We start from the raw sequence: 22031 nt of genomic DNA on the forward strand, positions 1-22031 counted from the left end.
TTGGCATCTCCGAGAAGGAGAATTCTACACAAGCAGATTTCATGATTTTTTTTGAGAAAGGTAAAGACACATGGCGCTGGAAAAGGGGTTAAAAGGTCAGGTTCCAGATGAACCATGACTCTCATCAGTATTCAGTGAATACAGATTTGAGAAAGGGATACACTTTTAGGAGACGCTTGTACTTCCTGCCTATTCTTTTGTGACTGCCGATCATCCACTCCCTCTATCCAGCATATTCTAAAGCTGTGGAGTGGCCACATCTATAAACCTGCTATCCACAAAGCTCGCAGCCTCATGGAGGCGACTCAGTGACACCAGCTGCTGCTCATGTTCTGAAACCCAAGTTGCTGCAACTGACAAAACTTCCTGCACGAATGGTTATCCAGGACACAGGATGTTGGTCAAACCTGGCATTTTCTAGTTGTTTGTTAACTTAATGAACTATACAAATACACTTTACAGCTGTTAATAATGCTACCAATACAATAAGTTCTAGTAATACTTTCCAGTTGCACATATTTCGAGCAGTAATAAACCTTCAAACATAAAAGACAGGACTCATCAGCTCGTCACTTGTTATTTATTATTAATACTTCATATTTTTAGCGTTTTTAGTCTGCTTGTTGTATGAACTCAGTCCCGAATCAGCAATACACACCAGCCATTCAACTTAGGACATTCCTTTGATGTCACACCTTGATTTTTTTTTCTGAATGTGACTCTGAAGCTACAGTTTGTGTGAAACCTGGCCCCGCTCTCTGAACTCTGGCCCCACGCGCCTCTGAACTCTGGCCCCACACGCCTCTGAACTCTGGCCCCACGCGCCTCTGAACTCTGGCCCCATGCGCCTCTGAACTCTGGCCCCACTCTCCTCTGAACTCTTGCCCCGCTCTCTGAACTCTGGCCCCACTCTCCTCTGAACTCTGGCCCCACTCTCCCCTGAACTCTGGCCCCGCTCTCCCCTGAACTATGGCCCCGTTCTCCCCATGAACTCTGGCCCCACTCTCCTCTGAACTCTGGCCCCACTCTCCTCTGCACTCTGGCCCGACTCTCCCCTGAACTCTGGCCCCACTCTCCCCTGAACTCTGGCCCCACTCTCCCCTGAACTCTGGCCCCCCTGTCCCCTGAACTCTTGACCCGCTCTCCTCGGAACTCCCTGACCCCATCCTCCTCTCAACCTGTGCCCCACCCTCCTTTCAACCCATGCCCCACCCTCTTTTCAGCCTGTGCCCCATCCTCCTTTCAGCCCGTGCCGCACCCTCCTTTCAGCCTGTGCCCCATCCTCCTTTCAGCCCGTGCGCCGCCCTCCTTTCAACCTCTACCCCGCCCTCCTTTCAACCTGTACCCGCCCTCCTTTCAACCCGCCCCACCCTCATTTAAACCCATGCCCCGCCCTTTCAACCCGTGCCCTGCCCTCCTTTCAACCCATGCCCCGCCCTCCTTTCAACCTGTGGTCCGCCCACCTTTCAACCCATGCCCCGCCCTCTTCTGAACTCTTGCCCACTCTCCTCTGAACTCTGGCCCAATTCTCCTTGCAACCCATGCCCCACCCTCCTCCCAACATTGGCCCCGCCCTTATCACTATATTTGCTCTTTCTCTTGCACCAGTTTTTGCCCAAAATCGTCGACAAATATGCTTTCAGTTTTGTGCTGCTTTATATCGTCCTTTTGTAGATCCTGCTTTTGACCACTAGAGTGAACTCTGTTAGTGCATTGCAGGCACCTTGTGGTTTAACTGGTACTGCAGCATTAAAAGAAATGTCTTGACTTTGTTTGAAAAGTGTCAGGTCTTGATGTAATGCTTACTCACTTTCTACATTGACCAGATAACGCATTATATTGTTCGAGCGGCTTTATGTATCATGTCATTTACTTGTATATTTTTCAGGGGCAAGATGTTTTAACTAGAAGTTCAGAATTGATCCATTCTGGAGAGTTGACTAAAATCTCAGGTCAAGGAAAGAGCCAACAGAGAACATTTTTCCTTTTTGATCATCAATTGTTTTTCTGTAAAAAGGACTTGTTGAGACGTGACATGTTGTACTATAAAGGACATATTGACATGGATGAGATAAAAATACTGGACATAGAAGATGGTAAAGACAAGGATTTTAACATTAATGTAAAAAATGCCTTCAAATTGAGAAGTAAAGCAACAGAGGAAGTCTATCTATTCTGTGCCAAAAAGCCAGAAGACAAACAGCGATGGCTCCAAGCATGTACAGATGAAAGAAAAAGGGTAGAAGAAGACAAACAAATGGGTAAGTTTGATTTCTGAACATTACTCAAGGATAAATAGATGCAGCAATTGATTTCCTACCCTCCTGCGTGGGCAGTCATTCTTCATGGAAAACCTTGCCAGTGGAATTTTACAAATGATTCAACGAGAGGGATGTAGGAGGGGACATGGTAACCAAATGAAATTCAGCATTAAGCAACATTTACAAATTTCTAGCAGGGGTTTTAACCCTTACTGTCATTCTTCTTCTGCAACCAAGAGGTATGAAAGCCCAATTGATACACTTATTTAAGGTGAACTGATGTAGTGCACACTGGGGTGGAAATATGGACCACTTGCGAGAATAGCTTAGCTACGGATTGACTACTTTTGTTGGGGGTTTGGGGGGGCACTGTGGATCAGTTTGCAGTGAGATGTCATTTTTTTTCGTTACCACTTGATGCACTATCAATTGACCACAGAAGCGAAGTTGTAGTCCGAAACTGAAGGCTTTAATAGACAAAATGTTTCCCCAGCAGCTCAGGTACAGAAAGGAAGCTGTGAGGAACACACGGGCTCTTATACCCAGCCTTACAGGGCGGAGCTACCTTACACCTCTAACCATTGGGTGACTAGTGTTACATACCATTGGGCCAATGAGCAGCGAGGCTTGGCATTGCTAGTTACCGTAATACCTCTAGTCATACTACCACACCACTGTAGCAAAGTGGAAAGTGTAAAAGTAATGTACATGATATGTTGAACCTTTTACGTTTTTCCCTTAATTTGCTTCCCATAATCCCATAAATCAGGACTTTTCCCAAGAACATACCCTTATGTTCTAGTATAATGAATTGTAATTGCTTTTGAGAATCTATTTTAATTATTGTTAACCTTCAGATTAGATTGGCTGAGTGGCAGGAGCCTTGTCTCTGAGTCAAGAGGTTCTGGGTTTGAGGTTTAAACATCAGTTCACGACTTTGTGCTCATAATGTAGTCTGATACTTCATTCCATTAGGTAGGGAGTTCTGCATTGTCATAAGTGATGTCTTTGAGAAGGAGATGTTAAACCATAGACTAAACAGGCAGACTTAATAGATCCCATGGCACCTTGTTCAAAGAGAGCAGGGAATTCTCCTGTTGTCCTCGTCAATATTCATCTGTCAATCGGCCTCCTCATAAAAAAAAATGAATGGTCACCATAATGTCGAACAAGGGGCGGGATTCTCTGATCCTGAGGCGAAGTGTCGACGCCGTCGTAAACGCCGTCACGTTTCCCGACGGCGTCAACATGGCCTCGGGATCAGCAATTCTGGCCCCTACAGGGGGCCAGCATGGCACTGGAGTGACCCATGCCACTCCAGCTGCTGATCCTGGCATGAACTGGGCACCGCGAGGTCCGCGCATGTGCAGTGGCACTGGTGCCAATGCGCGCATGCGCGGTGATTCTCCGCTCTGTGGAGAATGGCGGTGATTCTCCGCTCTGTGGAGAATCGCGGCATGGTGCGATACGCGGCGGTCATGGGGATTCACTAGCCAGGCCCTGAGCTGAGAAAATCCCACACAAGGGACGGAATTCTCCGAACCCCCGCAGGGTCGGGGAATCGCCCGGGCCGGGTGTAAATCCTGCCCCCGCCGTGGCCGGAATTCTCCGCCACCCGGAAATTGGCGGGAGGGGGAATCGCGCCCCGCCAATCGGCGGGCCACCCCGCAATGGGCCGAAGTCCCGCCGCTGTCAGGCTTCTCCCGCCGACGTGGTTTAAACCACCTCTGTGCCGGCGGGATTGGCGGTGCGAACGGGACCCCGGGGTCCTGGGATCGGACCCCGGGGGGGTGCCCCCACAGTGGCCTGGCCCGCGATGGGGGCCCACCGATCGGCGGGCGGACCTGTGCCATGGGGGCACTCTTTTTCTTCCACCGCTGCCACGGCCTCCACCATGGCGGAGGCGGAAGAGACCCCCTCCACCGCGCATGCGCCGGTGGTGACATCAGCGGCCGCTGACGCTCTGGCGCATGCGCGGACTCACGCCAACCGGCGAAGGCCTTTCGGCCAGCCCCAACGTCAGGCGGCATGGCGCCAAAGGCAGTCAGCGGAGCGGGAGCCACTCCGGCGCGGGTCTAGCCCCTAAAGGTGTGGAATTCTCCGCATCTTTAGGGGCTAGGCCCGACGCCGGAGTGATGGTGCCACTCCGCTACGCCGGGACCCCCCACTCCGCCGGGTAGGGGAGAATTTCGCCCAAGGTTTTTCAAACTGCGGCTCGTGACTCGCGGGTGGGTGTCGGAAGGGTCACGCTGTTCCTGATCGTAGGAGAAGCGCCCAACGGCCACGACTGGCTTTTCAGTTGAGAATGCCAGTCCCGCTTGGCTTATAAATACGTATGATGCAGTCTTCCCGCCAGAAGCAGCGGCGGAGAGCAGGTCACACACCCAGCACATACACTGATGTCACACGCCTTGTATGTCCATGCTTTTGGCGTGATATCACGGATTCCACCATTTTCTAGCTGCAGGCAAGCAAGGCAACAGGACTGTGAAGAACTGAAGATGGATCATTTTATCATAAGGAAGAGAGGGCAAGAGATACAAACAGGCCAGGATCTCACAACTAAATTAGCTGGAGAGAGCTTCTCAGAAGAATCCACAGCAGGACAAAGCAGTGCTAGTGTGAGCTGCTCAGAAGAATCCACAGCAGGACAAAGCAGTGCTAGTGTGAGCTGCTCAGAAGAATCCACAGCAGGACAAAGCAGTGCTAGTGTGAGCTGCTCAGAAGAATCCACAGCAGGACAAAGCAGTGCTAGTGTGAGCTGCTGAGAAGAATCCACAGCAGGACAAAGCAGTGCTAGTGTGAGCTGTATACAGAACTCCAGGGTCTCTGGTGAACAGCTTACTAAGAAGAAAACTGAAATCCGGGACAAAGCAGTATAAAGATGAGATCTTGAGGTATAGCTCTGTTAATTATGCCAGTGCAAACCAGGATGCCAACCCAATGTGTGTGAAATGCAGTGAAGTACTGGCAAATTAATGTTTAAAACCCCCAAAACTTCAAAAGGCATTTGAAGACTAAGCATGATGAGGACAAATCTCTTGATTTTTTTCAAAGGATCCAGCGAGAACTTAAATCATCAGCTGAAGTCCTTAGCAGAAATGTAACATTCAATGATAAAGCAAGGGAGATTGTGAGGACTAGACAGGCTCACCTATTGCCAGAACGGTAAGCAGAAATTATGTGTCGCAAAGTTCGCCGACGTGGGTCACGAAGGTTAGCAGGTTGGTAAAAGTGGGTCCTGGGGAAAAAAGTTTGAAAAGCACAGTTTTAAAAGAGACTATCAAAAATAAATTGGCTGCTGAACAATCCTACAAAACAAAGTACTGTATTTCAAAAAAATTAATCACTGTCTCTGAAGCAGTTTGGGCAAAGCATTATACAAATAAAAATCCTTCTTTCCAGAGATGTTAAATTATTAAATGTCAAATCTCCAGGGGATCCTCGACCCAGTGTATATTAGTTGCTTTGTGACGGTGCTGTGCATGTCCGAATGAAGTGTCACTGTGTCTGTGTAAAGCTTTGGTGGCTCTAATGCTCCTCTTCTATGCTCATGATCTTAGTTGTTCTGTGGAAGAAAGAAGGAAAATCAGACATTTTGGCAATTGCCAACAAAGAGATTTCATATCCTTAAAAGTATAACAGTTCATTAACATGTCAAATTTGGTCCATATTGTACTCTGGAATTATGAGCATGTTAGGAAAGTGAATCAAAAGACGAAGGTGGCAAAGAGGAAATAATGCATAAAACCATCAAGAACATAAAAATAAATAGTATTGTTTTGTAAAAGCTTTAAATTCTTTTTGAAGAAATAGGAAAAACATTACATCAGGTTGGTTAAACATGATCCTTTTCGGCTTCTACATATTGGTCTGGATTTTTGTGGCGACTCCATGGGCTTCCAATGTGGCAGTTGAGATGTGATTCCGCCTCACCCGTTTCCAAAATCATATTTTCACCAGGATGGGGGTGGCGGGAAGAAAGCATGACGTGACTCAGATATGGGGCTCCTGAATTCAATAGGACTGTTTGAATTTGGTTCAATCAGGCTTCATTTATACTGGCCCAAGGGCCTTATGCCGCAGTGCAGATTTATGAATCTTTTGAGACATTATAACCACTCTTGAAGGACAGATAACCACTGTAGACCTTTAAATTGCCAGCCCTTTAAAAATGGAATTAAGAAACTTCCTATGTCTGAGAGAGTTTGGGGGAAAACCTTCTAAATAGCTGTTTGTTTACATTCCTCTACATGCAATCATTACAGCATTATTTATATTTGGCTGATTTCCACAATCTATCATTATTGGTTGTTTTTAATATAAATTTAGAGTACCCAATTCATTTTTTCCAATTAAGGGGCAATTTAGTTTGGCCAATCCATTTACCCTGCATATCTTTTGGGTTGTGGGGGCGAAACCCACGCAAATACGGGGAGAATGTGCAAACTCCACACGGACAGTGACCCAGAGCCGGGATAGAACCACGGACCTCAGAGCTGCGAGGAAGCAATGCTAATCAGTGCGCCACCGTGCTGCCCCAAAGTATCATTATCAAGTCGGGCTTTGTAAGTTCACAGTTGATTGACAAAGAGATAATTAAAAGAATTGATGGGCCCAATTCTCCCACAAAATTTCTAATTTAATTTGTAGTGGGTTTTCAGGTAGTTTTGATTCCCCACCGCTATTCAATGACACTTAGTCACTTTTTTGGGTCCTTGGGAGTTTCTCTCCGGTTTAGCCCACACTTCAGCGCCAGTACGTCCTTTCTCAGGTAAGGAGACCAAAACTGAACACAATACTCCAGGCGTGGCCTCACTAACACATTATACAATTGCAGCATAACCACCCTAGTCTTAAACTCCATCCCTCTAGCAATGAAGGACAAAATTCCATTCGCCTTCTTAATCACCTGTTGCACCTGTAAACCAACTTTTCGCGACTCATGCACTAGCACACCCAGGTCTCTCTGCACAGCAGCATGTTTTAATATTTGGCCATTTAAATAATAATCCCTTTTGCTGTTATTCCTACCAAAATGGAGAACCTCACATTTGTCAACATTGTATTCCATCTGCCCGATCCTAGCCCATTCACTTAACCTATCCAAATCCCTCTGCAGACTTCCAGTATCCTCTGCACTTTTTGCTTTACCACTCATCTTAGTGTCGTCTGCAAATTTGGACACATTGCCCTTGGTTCCCAACTCCAAATCATCTATGTAAATTGTGAGCAATTGTACGCCCAACACTGATCCCTGAGGGACACCACTAGCTACTGATTGCCAACCAGAGAAACACCCATTAATCCCCACTCTTTGCTTTCTATTAATTAACCAATCCTCTATCCATGCTACTACTTTACCCTTAATGCCATGCATCTTTATCTTATGCAGCAACCTTTTGGGGCTGTTTAGCACAGGGCTAAATCGCTGGCTTTGAAAGCAGGCCAGCAGCATGGTTCGATTCCCGTAACAGCCTCCCCGAACAGGCGCCGGAATGTGGCAACTAGGGGCTTTTCACAGTAACTTCATTTGAAGCCTACTCGTGACAATAAGCGATTTTCATTTCATTTTTTTCATTTTGTGTGGCACCTTCTTAAAAGCTTTCTGGAAATCCAGATATACCACATCCATTGGCTCCCCGTTATCTATCGCACTGGTAATGTCCTCAAAAAATACCACTAAATTAGTTAGGCACGACCTGCCCTTTATGAACCCATGCTGCGTCTTTCCAATGGGATAATTTCCATCCAGATGCCTCGCTATCTTGATGATAGATTCCAGCATCTTCCCTACTACCGAAGTTAAGCTCGCTGGCCTATAATTACCCGCTTTCTGCCTATCTCCTTTTTTTAAACAGTGGTGTCACGTTTGCTAATTTACAATCCACCGGGACCACCCCAGAGCCTAGTGAATTTTGGGAAATTATCACGTGCATTTGCAATTTCCCTAGCCATGTCTTTCAGCTCTCTGGGATGCACTCCATCAGGGCCAGGAGACTTGTCTACCTTTAGCCCCATTAGCTTGCCCATCACTACCTCCTTAGTGATAACAATCATCTCAAGGTCCTCACCTGTCAAAGCCTAATTTCTATCAGTCACTGGCATGTTATTTGTGTCTTCCACTGTGAAGACCGACCCAAAAACCTTGTTCAGCTCCTCAGCCATTTCCTCATCTCCCATTATTAAATCTCCCTTCTCATCCTCTAAAGGACCAATATTTACCTTAGCCACTCTTTTTTGTTTTATATATTTGTCGAAACTTTTACTATCTGTTTTTATATTCTGAGCAAGTTTACTCTCATAATCTATCTTACTCTTCTTTATAGCTTTTTTAGTAGCTTTCTGTTGCCCCCTAAAGATTTCCCAGTCCTCTGGTCTCCCACTAATCTTTGCTACTTTGTATGCTTTTTCCTTCAATTTGATACTCTCCCTTATTTCCTTGGATATGCACAGTCAATTTTCCCTCTTTCTACCGTCCTTCCTTTTTGTTGGTATAAACCTTTGCTGAGCACTGTGAAAAATCGCTTGGAAGGTTCTCCACTGTTCCTCAACTGTTTCAACATAAAGTCTTTGCTCCCAGTCTACCTTAGCTAGTTCTTCTCTCATCCCACTGTAATCTCCTTCGTTTAAGCACAAAACACTAGTGTTTGATGTTACCATCGCACCCTCCATCTGTATTTTAAATTCCACCATATTGTGATCACTCCTTCCGAGAGGATCCCTAACTATGAGATCATTAATCAATCCTGTCTCATCACACAGGACCCGATCTAGGAATGCTTGTTCCCTCGTAGGTTCCATTACATACTGTTTTGGGAAATTATCGCGGATACATTCTATAAACTCCTCCTCAAGGCTGCCTTGACCGACCTGGTTAAACCAATCGACATGTAGATTAAAATCCCCCATGATAACTGCTGTACCATTTCTACATGTATCAGTTATTTCTTTTTTTGCTGCCTGCCCCACCATAATGTTACTATTTGGTGGCCTATAGACTACTCCTATCAGCCCTGAGCCTCTGACAACACCTCCTTCCTTCCAGGACCACCATCCATCACCGTTCCAACCCCCAGAGGCCCCTACTTACCTGCCCTACAGTATTTATATGGCTGTTCCAGTTGAGTTTCTGGTCAATGGTAACTCTCTAGGATGTTAGTGGGGGATTTAGTGATGGGAATGCCATGGGGAGATGGTTAGATTATCTTGTTGGAGTTGATCATTGCCTGGCACTTCGTGGCGCAACTGTTACTTGCCACTTATCAGCTCAAGTCTTGCTCCATGTGGACACAAACTTCTTCAGTACCTGAGGAGTCGCAAATGGTGCTGACCATTGTACAATCATCCCCAAGCAAATGAAACAGATGAGGATGATTGAGCCCAGGGCGGTGTCCTGAGGAATTCCTGCGGCGATGACCCGCAACTGAGATGATTGACCTTCAACATTCACAACCATTGTCCTTTGTGCTAGGTATGACAGTGGAGAGTTTTTCCATCCCCTAATTTCCATTGACCTGCTAGGGCTCCTTGATGCCACTCTCAGTCAAATGCTGCCTTGATGTCATGAGCAGTCACTCGCAACTGACCTCTTGAGTTCAGTTCTTTTGTCCATGTTCGGACCAAAGCTGTAATGAGTTCAGGAGCTGAGTGATCATGTTGGAACTCAAACTGAGCATCATTGAGCAGGTTTTTGCTGAGTGAGTACCACTTGATAGCACTTGATAGTCGACAACGCTTCCCGTCTTGATGATCAAGAGTAGACTGGTGGGGCGATAATTGCCCATTTTGAATTTACCCACCTTGTTGTGGACATAATATAGCGGGCAATTTTCCACATTGCCGGGAGATGCTAGTGCTGTTGCTGTACTGTATCAGATTTGCTAAGGGTGCGGCTGGTTCTGGAGCACAAGTCTTTAGACTGCCGGAATGTTGTCAGGGGCCATAGCCTCTGCAGCATCTAGTGCCTTTGGCTGTTTTTTGATATTTCATGGAATTAATCGAATTGGCTGAAGACTGATAAATGTGATGCTTGGGTAGAAGCTGAGATGGATCATCCACTTAGCATTTCTGGCTGAAGATTGTTGCGAATGCTTCAGCACTGATAGTTGAGGATGGGGGTATTTGTGGACCCTCCTCCTACAGTAAGTCATTTTATTTTGCACCACCAGTCACAGCTCGATGTAATAGGACTGCAGAGCTTGGATCTCATCTGACCCGTTGGTTATGGAATGCTTAACCATGTCTATGGCATGCTGCTTCTGCTGTATGGCATGAAAGTGGTCCTGTGTTGTGTACCTTCACCAGGTTGGCACTTCAGTTTTTGTAATGCCTGGTGCTGCACCTGGCATGTTGCTCGTTCTGCTGTTAGTGTGATTAACACACCTCCATTTAAAGGACATGTGCTTAACACTGGTTTGGCTCTGTATCTGTATCTATGCTCAGGAGTCGCCAGGTGCCGTAAGAGACACCGTCACAAGTTATCAAGGTCAAGTTCAAAGCAATAAGTCTAAACACCGATCAGTAAGTCTAAACAATTAGTGTTTATTATAACAGATATAATAAATACTCATGCACACGCTAAAAGACATACTTATTTCTACTATTAAACGACTAAATACTTATCTAAGTAGGAACCAGCAAGGTCAGGGGACAAGGCCTTTGTTCCTTTCTGGTCTGCACCTTCTGTTCACTAATAGTCGGCAAGAGTATAAGCAATGCCTGGGTCACGTAGCGATCGTTGTTTTGGCACTTACTGATAGATGGCTGATGCTCAACGGCCGGTGATGAAAGACAGGACCTGGAGGCTGGGGTCGGAGTCAGGATGCAACAGCCTAGGCCGGAGTCAGGAAGCAACAGACCGAATCATGTGCTTGACCTTTTTATAGGTCCCAGGAGGTTCAGGCCCCCTTGGGGTGGTTCCCTCGTCAATTGGGTCTTTCCCGATCGATACGTTTTGAACTCCCCTATCCTGGAGTCGTTTCTCGATGGTTGGGGCGGTCCCTAGGGCTCATTGTCCTGGTTTCTCTGGCGCCATTCTGGCTGGGTAGCTATAGAAAGTATCGATTGATACTTAAAATGTTTCTATTGTATCTGGGACTGGGCCGGTATCATCTCATTAGTATGCAGATCGCTTTCCTATTTGCACCTTTGGCTGGGTTTCTGCAACTGCCTTGAAACCGGTTTTGTACGTGCAAAATGCTAAATGCTTCTGCAAGCTGTATGTCCTTACTATGGCTGTTTTTCCCTGTATTCCTTGCGGTTCTCCATTTTGTATACTGGTGTCCATTTTAGAGGGCTACAATGTCCTCCTGCATTCTTCACTTGAAACAGCGTTGAACCCCTGGTTTGATGGTAATGGAGGAGTGGGAAAAATGCTGAGCCATGAGCATTACAGATTGTAGTTGTGTACAATTCTGCTACTGCTGATGGCCCACAGTGCCTCATGGATGCCCAATTTTGAGTTGCCAAATTTGTTTGAAATTTATCCCATTTAGCATGGCGGTAGTGCCACACAATGCAAAGTGGAGTATTCTTAACGTGAAGGCCCAACTTAATCTTCACAAGGAGTGTGTGGTGGTCATTCCTACTGATACTGTCATGGGTGTACTACCAAGCTACTTTTGGTGATGGACATTGAAGTCCTCCACCCCAAGTATCTTCTGCACCCTTGCCATGCTCAGTGGTGTTCAACATGGAGGAGTGCTAATTTATGAGCTGAGGGAAGATAGTTGGTAACCAGCACCTTTTCTGGCCTATGTTTGACCTGATGCCGTGTGACTTCATGGGGTCCAGAGTTGATGTTGACTTCCAGAGCAATTCACTCATGACTGTATTCCTGTTGGTGGGATAGAACATTCCCAGGGATGGTGATTGTGATGGTGGTGTCTGTACGGTATCATTCTGCGAGTGCGTCTGTGGGATAACTCTCTCAATTCTGGTACAAACTCTCAGATATTAACAAGGAGCATTTTGCGGGGTTGAATGGGAATGACTGTGCCAGTGCTTTGGCGGATGCTGCTGTCCGCAGGTTTCATTCATTTCAGACTTTGTAGCAGTTTAATACAACTGAGTGGCTTACTGGGCCGTTTTAGAGATCATTTGAGTCAACCACATTGTTGTCGGTCTGGAGTCACATATAGCCAGACCAGTATGAATAGCAGATTTCCTAAAGAACATTAATGAATCAGATCGGTTTTTACAGCAATCGACTATGGTTTCATTAAACTAGCTTTTAATTCAAGATTTACTAGTTGAATTTAAATTTCACCATCTGCCAACATTGGATTTGAACCCACGACCCGAGGGCATCAGTCTGCGCCTCTGGATTACTATTCCAGTGACATTATCACTATGTTCTTACTTCCACACACCTGTATGGTAATTACTACCATCAAACTCTCCTATATGACTGAGTAAACTTTGTAGTGGATGAATCCAATGATAAACTGAAAGCTGAGTAGAATATTAGGAATATATATATATTTTTAAAAATAATTTTTATTCAGATTTTCAACAAATTTTAACCAACACAACAAAGAAAAACAGTAACCTCCCCCCCACCAAATACAAAAGCAATAAATTAACAACAACAAAAAAGCATAAAACCATGAAACCACACCCCCATAGCAAACACGTAGCTCCGCCAGGAAGTCTAGAAAGGGCTGCCACTGTTGGAAGAACCCTTGCACCGACCACCTCAGGGCAAACATGACCCTCTCCAGTTTGATGAACCCGGCCATGTCGTTGATCCAGGATTCCGGGCTCGGGGGCTTCGCATCTCTCCACTGTAAAAGAATCCTGCACCGGGCTACCAGGGACGCAAAAGCCAGAATACCGGCCTCTTTCGCCTCCTGCACTCCCGGCTCCGATGCTACCCCGAAAATTGTGAGCCCCCAGCCCGGCTCCACCCTGGAGCCAACCACCCTTGACAAGGTCCCAGCAACCCCCCTCCAAAAGCCCTCCAACGCCGGACACGCCCAGAACATGTGGGTGTGATTTTCTGGGCTCCCCGAACACCTGCCACACCTGTCCTCTCCCCCAAAGAACCGGCTCAGCTTGGTCCCAGTCATATGCACCCTATGCAGCACCTTTAGTTGGATTAAACTTAGCCCTGCACAAGAGGAGGAGGAATTCACCCTCCCCAGATCATCCGCCCACGTCCCCTCATCGATCTCCTCTCCTAGCTCCTCCTCCCACTTCGCTTTCAGCTCTTCCACCGAGGCCTCCACCCCCTCCTGCATCACTTGGTAGGTTGCCGAGATCCTCCCCTCACCGACCCACGTCACCGAGAGCACCCTGTCCTGAACCCCCCCTTGGCGGCAACAGTGGGAACTCTGCCACCTGCCGCCTAACAAACGCTCTAATCTGCATATACCTGAAGGTATTCCCTGTGGGGAGAACCCACCTCCCCTCCAACTCCTCTAAGGTCGCAAACTTCCCATCGAGAAAGAGGTCCCCCATCCGCCTGATACCTGCCCTGTGCCAGCTCAAAAACCCTCTGACCATCCTCCCTGGTACAAACCGGTGGTTCCCCCGTATCGGGGACCAAACTGAAGCCTTCATCTCCCCCTATGCCGCCTCCACTGCCCCCAGATTTTGAGGGTAGCCACCACTACCGGACTCGTAGAATACCTTGGTGGGGGGAGCGGCAACGGCGCCGTCACCAGCGCCTCTAGGCTCGTGCCCACACAGGATCCGCCTCCAACCTCTTCCATGCTGCCCCCTCCCCCTCCATCACCCACCTACGTATCATTGCCACGTTCGCAGCCCAGTAGTACCCACACAGGTTGGGCAGTGCCAACCCGCCCACTTCCCTGCCCCGCTCCAAGAATACCCTCCTCACCCTCAGGGTCTTCTGCGCCCACACAAACCCCGTAATACTCCTACTGACCCTCCTGAAAAAAGCCTTCGGGATCATGGTGGGTAGACACTGGAAGAGGAACAGAAACCTCGGGAGCACCGTCATTTTGACCGACTGGACCCTGCCCGCTAGGGAGAGTGGCAACACATCCCACCTCCTAAACTCCTCCTCCATTTGCTCCACCAGCTTCGTAAAGTTCAGCCTATGCAGGGCCCCCCAGCTCCTGGCTATCTGGACCCCCAGGTATCTGAAGTTCCTCTCTGCCCTTTTCAGCGGAAGCTCCCCTATCTCTCTCTCCTGGTCCCCCAAATGCACCACGAACAGCTCACTCTTCCCCCACGTTGAGCTTATACCCAGAGAAGTCCCCAAACTCCTATATTAGGAATATTAAGTGTGAATGACCACAATAGAACATGATCTGTTGCTGTTGTGCAGTGACAGGACCGTATATTCAAGCCTCCGCCCCTGTACAGAGTGCCTGGATTCATCTTGCTTCCCCAGCAACCGTTGATTTTGATTACAGGACAAGTGCATCTCTATTTGGGGTGTTAAAATGAAAACCATAAGATTTTGATAATACGACTAATTTTTTGGGTCTGTTAGTTTGTAACATCTATGGATTTTGTTCTTTAACCACATTTTAAATTAATTGGTTCAGGTTGAGTCACACTGGGTAGCAGTCAGCATCGCCTTGGAGCCAATTTCATACATTGACTGAAATTGGAAATTCACTGCTGTGACTGAGGAGCATGCATTCTGAGCAAGAACAGGAAAAAAATTGAATTCGAAAGAGATTCTTGTTATTTTTTTTAAAAATAATTTTTATTGGAATTTTTTACAGAAAATATAACAAAAAGTATAGCAAAAAGCAGTAATATGCAACTAACAGCCCCATAACACACACAATTCCCCCCATACCGTAACATCACATGTATCACATTCCCCCACCCCCCCCCAAACAAGAGAACTTAACCATAAATTAAAATTAGATAAATCAAATTTAAATAAAATAAGCTAACATAATCAACGTCCCCCCCCCACCCCCCCGGGTTGCTGCTGCTACTGTCCCAGTACCCTATCGTTGAGCCAGAAAGTCGAGGAAAGGTTGCCACCGTTTAAAGAACCCTTGCACCGCCCTCTCAGGTCGAATTTAACCTTCTCAAGCTTAATGAAGCCCGCCATGTCATTGATCCAGGTCTCCACGCTTGGGGGCGTCGCGTCCTTCCACTGTAGCAAAATCCTTCGCCGGGCTACTAGGGACGCAAAGGCCAGCACACCGGCCTCTTTCCCCACAGGACGCTCTCTCCATCCGTTTCCATGCTGCCCCCTCCCCCTCCATCACCCACTTACGCACCATCGACACGTTGGCCGCCCAGTAATACCCCGAGAGGTTGGGCAACGCCAGCCCCCCCCCATCCCTACTCCGCTCCAAGAAGACCCTCTTCACCCTCGGGGTGCCATGCGCCCAAACAAATCCCATGATGCTGCTGGTCACCCTTTTTAAAAAGGCCCTAGGGATAAAGATGGGCAAGCACTGGAAGAGGAACAAGAACCTCGGGAGAACCGTCATTTTGACGGATTGCACTCTGCCCGCCAGCGATAGCGGCACCATGTCCCACCTTTTAAATTCCTCCTCCATCTGTTCCACTAGTCTGGTGAAGTTAAGCTTATGAAGAGCCCCCCAACTCCTGGCCACCTGCACCCCCAGGTACCTGAAACTCTTCACTGCCCTCCTGAAGGGGAGCCTCCCAATTCCCTCCTCCTGATCTCCCGGGTGCACTACAAATACCTCGCTCTTTCCTAAGTTCAGCTTATAGCCCGAGAAGCCCCCAAATTCCGCTAACAGTTCCATCACCCCCGGCATTCCCCCCTCTAGGTCCGCCACATATAACAGCAGGTCGTCCGCATACAGCGATACCCGGTGCTCCTCCCCCCCCGCACCAGACCCCTCCACTTCCCTGACTCCCTCAACGCCATGGCCAGGGGTTCAATCGCCAGTGCAAAGAGCAGGGGGGACAGGGGACACCCCTGCCTGGTCCCACGATAAAGCCTAAAATACTCCGATCTGAGATTCTTGTTATTAACGATTTGCTTTTCTCCTCTGCAGTATCAAGCAAAATTCATATTTTTGCTTCAAGTAGATTATGGAGTGTGTTCAAAAGGGTTACGCATTAATGAAGAGTTTTCTTTTGCATTAATCTTCTTTCAGGATTTGTCATACCAGAAAACCAGAAGAAACAAGCAATGTTAAATGCCAAAAAATCAAGGCACGGGAAAATGAAGGGTAAGTAGAAAAAAATATTTAGAAGGTTTCCATTATGTAGTATGGTATAAAAGAAAAGGAAATCACACAGGCTTCAGATTTTGAGCAGATGATACTGGTGATTCTATAAATTAAATGATGGCAAACATATAGTATTTTAAAGACTTAAATTAAATGAATATCTCCTGGATTATTTTATGTACGTCCAAGGAAGTTAAAAAGGAATTTTATATATTTTTAAAATCCCTCTCACTGAGTTTTAGCTGTTTTATCATTTCTCCCAGGAGATGACAGGGTGGGTAGAGAGTGTACACATTGTTGATGCATAACATTACAGACTGTGTGGGAAGAGGTAGATGGACCAGTGGCTCATTTCCTGTTTGACATTCTGGTATATTTGCAGTACATAGCAATTAGCCAACTGCAACTTATTCATAGCAACCAAAATAGTTTTAATTTCCCCTGTGTAAAATGTTCAGGTAAACCTGATAATACGGTGTGTTATTGCGAGAGAAAGTACTAATTGTAAGCAAGAACGAAAATGTAATAAAACCGTAGCAAGTTACTTTTTTAAACATCTTGGGCAGGATTCTCCATTGGCACACGCCGGAATCACGAAACGCTATTGGGTATAGAATTGATTTTGATGCTGAAATCGTGGCTGGTCCCAGTTTCCTGCCAAATTGCAATTCTCCAGTACTCTGACAGCGGTGTCAATGCATTCCAGAATGCATGTACAGTAAACGCTGTTGGCATGTCATTACCAGGCCTGACCCGATGGTCTCCGGGGCCTCCGCGATTCTCCGTCTCCACTGGGACAAATTCCTTTTTTTATATAAAAAAATTAATCTTTTCCAATTAAGGGGCAATTTAGCATGGCTAATCCATCTAGCTTTGGGTTGTGGGGGCGAAACCCAAGCAGACTCGAGGAGAATGTGCAAACTCCAAACAGACGGTCACTGGGACGAATTCCTGAAAGCGAGGCTCACTTGTGCTTTTAAAAATTGTGAAGCAGGCGTTGTGGCTGCTGAGGGAGAGAGAGGGGTTATGGAAAGTGTCCAACATTTCCATAGTTTTCTGACAGCTGTGCCGCTGGCCTTGGAGCTTCTGCAAGGGCCGAAGGGGAGTAACGGAAGATGGCCAGGAGGTGGGCTGTGGGATTGGGGTGGAGGAGTACGTAACACCATTGCCGCAGCCTGCAGTGCAGCCATGCAGCTGCACACGCCGTTGACTGCCCACTGTGAACTTAAGGCCACAGGTCGTATGGGTGTCCCCTTAGACCACCCCGTTAGGTGCCCTCTGGCCGGCCGATCCATCAGCTGGATGGACGCGCTCCAACGCAACCAGTGCCATCTTGTTGACTGGGATGGTGTGTGTGGGGACTGAAGTGTATATATGCGGCTGCAGCTTGTCAGCCTCCGGAGTGTCAATCACGGATCCCGCGAATCCCACACCATTTCCCATTGGAATCAATTGTGTTCCACATGGCGCCAGTGCTAGCCCCTCAACAGTTGCTGAATCGGTCCAGGTGTGGCGCCTCGGTGTCAACATTTAGTCTCCGGAATGAAGAATCCAGCCGCCTGTACTTTATTCGGGGGCAGGGGAAAGAATGGTTACAGCCTGTACTTGCAGTAACTGAATAAATCAGATTCCCTTTTTATTACATACGATTCCCGGATTTCTGATTCTCCCATGAAAACAAAAATATTGTGACATCACAAGCTTGCTTTTGTTTCTGCAAATTTACTGGTGTCTTTTTACTGGATGTAACAAAATAGCAAAATATCCACTTGTGGTATGCATAGAATATAAAATACTGATCAATGAGATGTTGGCCAGAATTGTCTGGCCATTATGGCCAGTGGGATCTTCTGGTCCTGCCAATAGAGAGCCCCCACATAGAGCGGGAAACCCCATTGAAAGTCCCAACGGCGGCTGCCTCCACCGCCGTGAAACACACCACGGTGACAAGGAAAATCCTACCCCTTGAGTTAATCCTGCTCGAGATGATATGGTAACTCGTGTCTTTGCAACTTTCTCACTACCTGTCCTTTATGTATTCAGTAGGCTGAGTTAGGAAATCAAAATCTTTTGCGCAAAGCTGAAAATTTGGGTTAATCTCATGTATGACTTTCTTTTGGCAGTTCAAAGTTCTGCTTCACTTTGGTTGGGATTGGGGATGGAATATGTAGTGATCTGTACATCTGTACATACATCTGCACATACACCAGGGACTACAGACAGATGTAACAGCCACAGCATCACTAGAGGGCAGCATCTGAGACGGGTCCAGCCCAAGGGAGGATCCGCCTCTTTCAGAAGCACAGGGCTAGTGAGCAGCAGCAGAGACAGCTCAGCATCGGCAGCTTACCTTAGCTTCACTGGTCATACCTCTTGACTGTATTATATCTAGTTAAGTTCTGGAAACAGAACAAACCCATTGAATAAAGTATTTGTGTTAACGGGAAGTCTACAATCTTTATTCAGACTTAGAGAATAACATAGAAGACAAGCAGAAATCCTATTCTTTCTGATCTGATGCAGAATAGTTTTGGTAATTGTGGTCAAAAGTGTTGCTCTAATCACAGCATTGTTTAATTGAAAGGAATGATCTTGATGCAGAAGTAAAGTGACAAAAGACACGTTAATGTTATGTATGCATGAGTGCATACATATTTGTCTTGATACTCATTACATTGTTTGATTCTGATTAAATAGTTCATTAACAGCAATGTATGATTCTCTATTTTAACTGTCGTAGGGGTGAATTATGGTGGATTTACAGTTCCTCCTCCACATCAATCCCTGCATCCACTCCATCAGAGACACATCACTGTGCCTACCAGCCTTCCTCAGCAACAAGTATTTGCACTGGCTGAACCCAAACGTAAACCTTCTCCCTTCTGGCACAGCTTTACCAAGTTGACGCCCTTTAAGAAATGAAAGGACATGGTTACCATCAGGAGAAAAATCTAAACAAATCATTGTGGAGATCCAACGTTCTGGGAAAGCTTCCAGCTTTGAATAGTTGAACAATAAAGAGCCATCAATTCTGAATGTTACACTGTGCTTTTACTCACCACATAACACAACTAAGGCCTTTCTGACATCCACATCAGCCAGGCAGTGAAAATAATGGAACTGTATGCAAGCAGTTACAAAAGGCTGCAGTTGCAAAAGGTACTCTGGTGAACTCATAAGCCATTCTCACAGGTTATTTTACAGAGGATGAGTACATATCTTCAATAACTGTATGATGCTGTTATTGAGAACAGTTGCCAGTATCCCATGACATTGGGTCTTTTCATTCCTTTCTGTACATTCATATTAGATTTTTTAGTTAACCATTAACCCCTTTGCCTTGATATTTTATGGAACAGATTCAAAACTAAAATGTGCAAAAACCCAGTTGAGACGAAACAAAAACGTGATTCTATTACAAAGTTGTTCAAAAAAGCACACTATTGGATAAGAGATTAAACTGGTACATAGACATTTTAAGCAAATAAATGTTTTGAAACATGAAATGTGAGAATCACATTGCATATTTTGTGGTTAGAATTATAAGGTGTTCCATATTAATGAAAAAAGACAATAATAGTGTCTTGAATGTGCTTTAAATGCAGATGACTGCAGATGAATTCCTGCATTGCAACAGAAACACCATCTAGTGCTCAAAAGGGAAATCAAACTCTTTTTTCCGTCACATCAGTATTTTTATCTGCCAAGGCCTTAAAGTTCCTTGTTTACTTGTATTAGAAAAGGCACAATAGGACTACTTCTTTTCTGTGTGGCATTAAATCCACAGTGTTGCTGGAGAGTAAATTTAACTCTCACCATTCCAAATGAAGATTACCAAAACAAACTTACAGGACTTGGCGCTTTTGTTATTTTGGACCGTGAACACAAAAACCAAACTATTGTGTCACCAGTTTGAAGTAGAATGTTTCTTAATGAATGCAATAATTAATTATGGAATTGCTTCATGTTTCCAGGAATGGCATTCCGCCCTAAATAAGCATGGAGTCTTGTGAATGTGATTTTTCTTTTGCATCCATTTTAAGTCTTGCCTTTAAACTGTAATGTAAAATAACAGCAGCCTCTTTGTTTTGTCACTGTTGGGAAATTTGTATGAAAGATGTCATAAAATTAAATAGCATTTAAAAATGTTTATTTATAACCAAAATATTTTGGAAACAGCTACCTTTAAATTACAAAGGAAATCAGCTGTTGGGGAAATGTTACTGGCAAACTGCAGTGCAGGTTTTGTGAACCAAAGAGCACGAGCCATAGTAACTAGTGATTACTCAATATTGCATTACTCCCTAGTCATTTTGCAGGTTTTGAAAATATCCAGTCAATGGATATTTCCAAATTATCTGTAATACAAGAGTTGTATATAGGGCGGATCTGCCTGTCTTGATATTTTTACTGAGACCGATTTTTCTTTTATGACATTTACCATCTCAAATAATAGTGATGTCTGGTATATACTGTTACATTTCTGTGCAGTCTTATGAGCAGATGGCCGCTTCAAAACCATGTAATTGGCTGCTGTACAATATTGTTATCTCGAGCATAAATGTACATAATTAATGTAACTATTTTTTGTAGATTAGTTTTATTATGTTGCAGCAAATGAGTTATCTGCAGTTAATGTATGAAAACAATTGCTCAGAAGTCATTTATTTTGGTGAAATAAATATGATTTTCTCATTCTAAACAATGCTTGTTCATAATTAACACTGTCAGTATCATTAAAAAAAGCATCTTTTTATGCACTGTGTTCAAATAAAAGTACGTCTGCCTGCATCTCTTGGAAAAGGTGAGTCAACAGCTTAAGTCATATCTTGAGACATTGTAGGATTTTTGTTTTTTCCCTTATTCTATCCTTCTGTCCTGAAATGCTTGTTTCTTGCTGGATTAAGCACCAGCACCTCCATCGCTAGCTGTCACAAGTGGCCATTTCTGTATGGATCTACACTGGGAGTGTCAGCAAAGACTAAACAGAGATTTGTATTTTTTAAATGATTTGCAAACCCTGCAACTTCCCAAAGCACCTTACAGCCAGTGAAGAACTTTTGAAGTGTAGTCACTGTTGTAATGTAGGAAATGTAGCAGCCAATTTCCACACAGGAAACTCGCACAGACAGCAATACATTAAAGACAAGACGATCAGTTATTGTGATTTTGATTAAGGATAAATATTGACCAGATCACCAGGGATAACTCTCCTCTTCTTCAATGATCGTTTATGTTCATTTGAAAGGACAGATGGGTCTCGTTTTAACATCTCTTCCGAAAAGCGACTCTTCAGAGAGAGAAGCACTTCCTTGATTTTCCACGAAAGTGTTGGCCTAAATTTTCATGCTCAAGCCCCTGAAGCTGGACTTTGATCTCTGAGTCAGAAGGTTATGGGTTTAAGTGCTACAAACGGAACCATGGCTGGCATGTACATAACGGGTTGTATGACCGTGGAGGTTCACATACCAGTCCAATCCAATATTTACCAGAATTCCCACCAGGCCATTCAGAGGAGCCTTCAAAAACTTCCCAATGTGGTCCGAGCTGAATTTGGGATTGCCTCGTCTTATTTCCAGATTAGGCAATATATGCTGATTCACCCAATATGATGAAGTAAGAT

General features: G+C 45.5%; 1 protein-coding gene across 5 annotated transcripts in view; it reads left to right on the forward strand.

Annotated features, from left to right (window-relative positions):
• spata13 (spermatogenesis associated 13) overlaps window positions 1-21110 on the forward strand; it is a 425777-nt gene extending 404667 nt beyond the window's left edge. For 4 of the 5 annotated variants that reach the window (XM_038818098.1, XM_038818099.1, XM_038818101.1 and 1 more), the window contains 3 exons: window positions 1889-2261; window positions 16334-16408; window positions 19149-21110. In XM_038818098.1, coding sequence (XP_038674026.1) covers window positions 1889-2261; window positions 16334-16408; window positions 19149-19330 — 630 coding nt within the window. In that variant the 3' untranslated portion in view covers window positions 19331-21110. The remainder of the gene's footprint in view (window positions 1-1888; window positions 2262-16333; window positions 16409-19148) is intronic. The other variant, XM_038818100.1, reaches the window with a different exon arrangement.
• Window positions 21111-22031: the final 921 nt, after the last annotated feature.

The sequence above is a fragment of the Scyliorhinus canicula genome, chromosome 14, assembly GCF_902713615.1.
Source record: "Scyliorhinus canicula chromosome 14, sScyCan1.1, whole genome shotgun sequence".
NCBI classification, from domain to species: domain Eukaryota; kingdom Metazoa; phylum Chordata; class Chondrichthyes; order Carcharhiniformes; family Scyliorhinidae; genus Scyliorhinus; species Scyliorhinus canicula.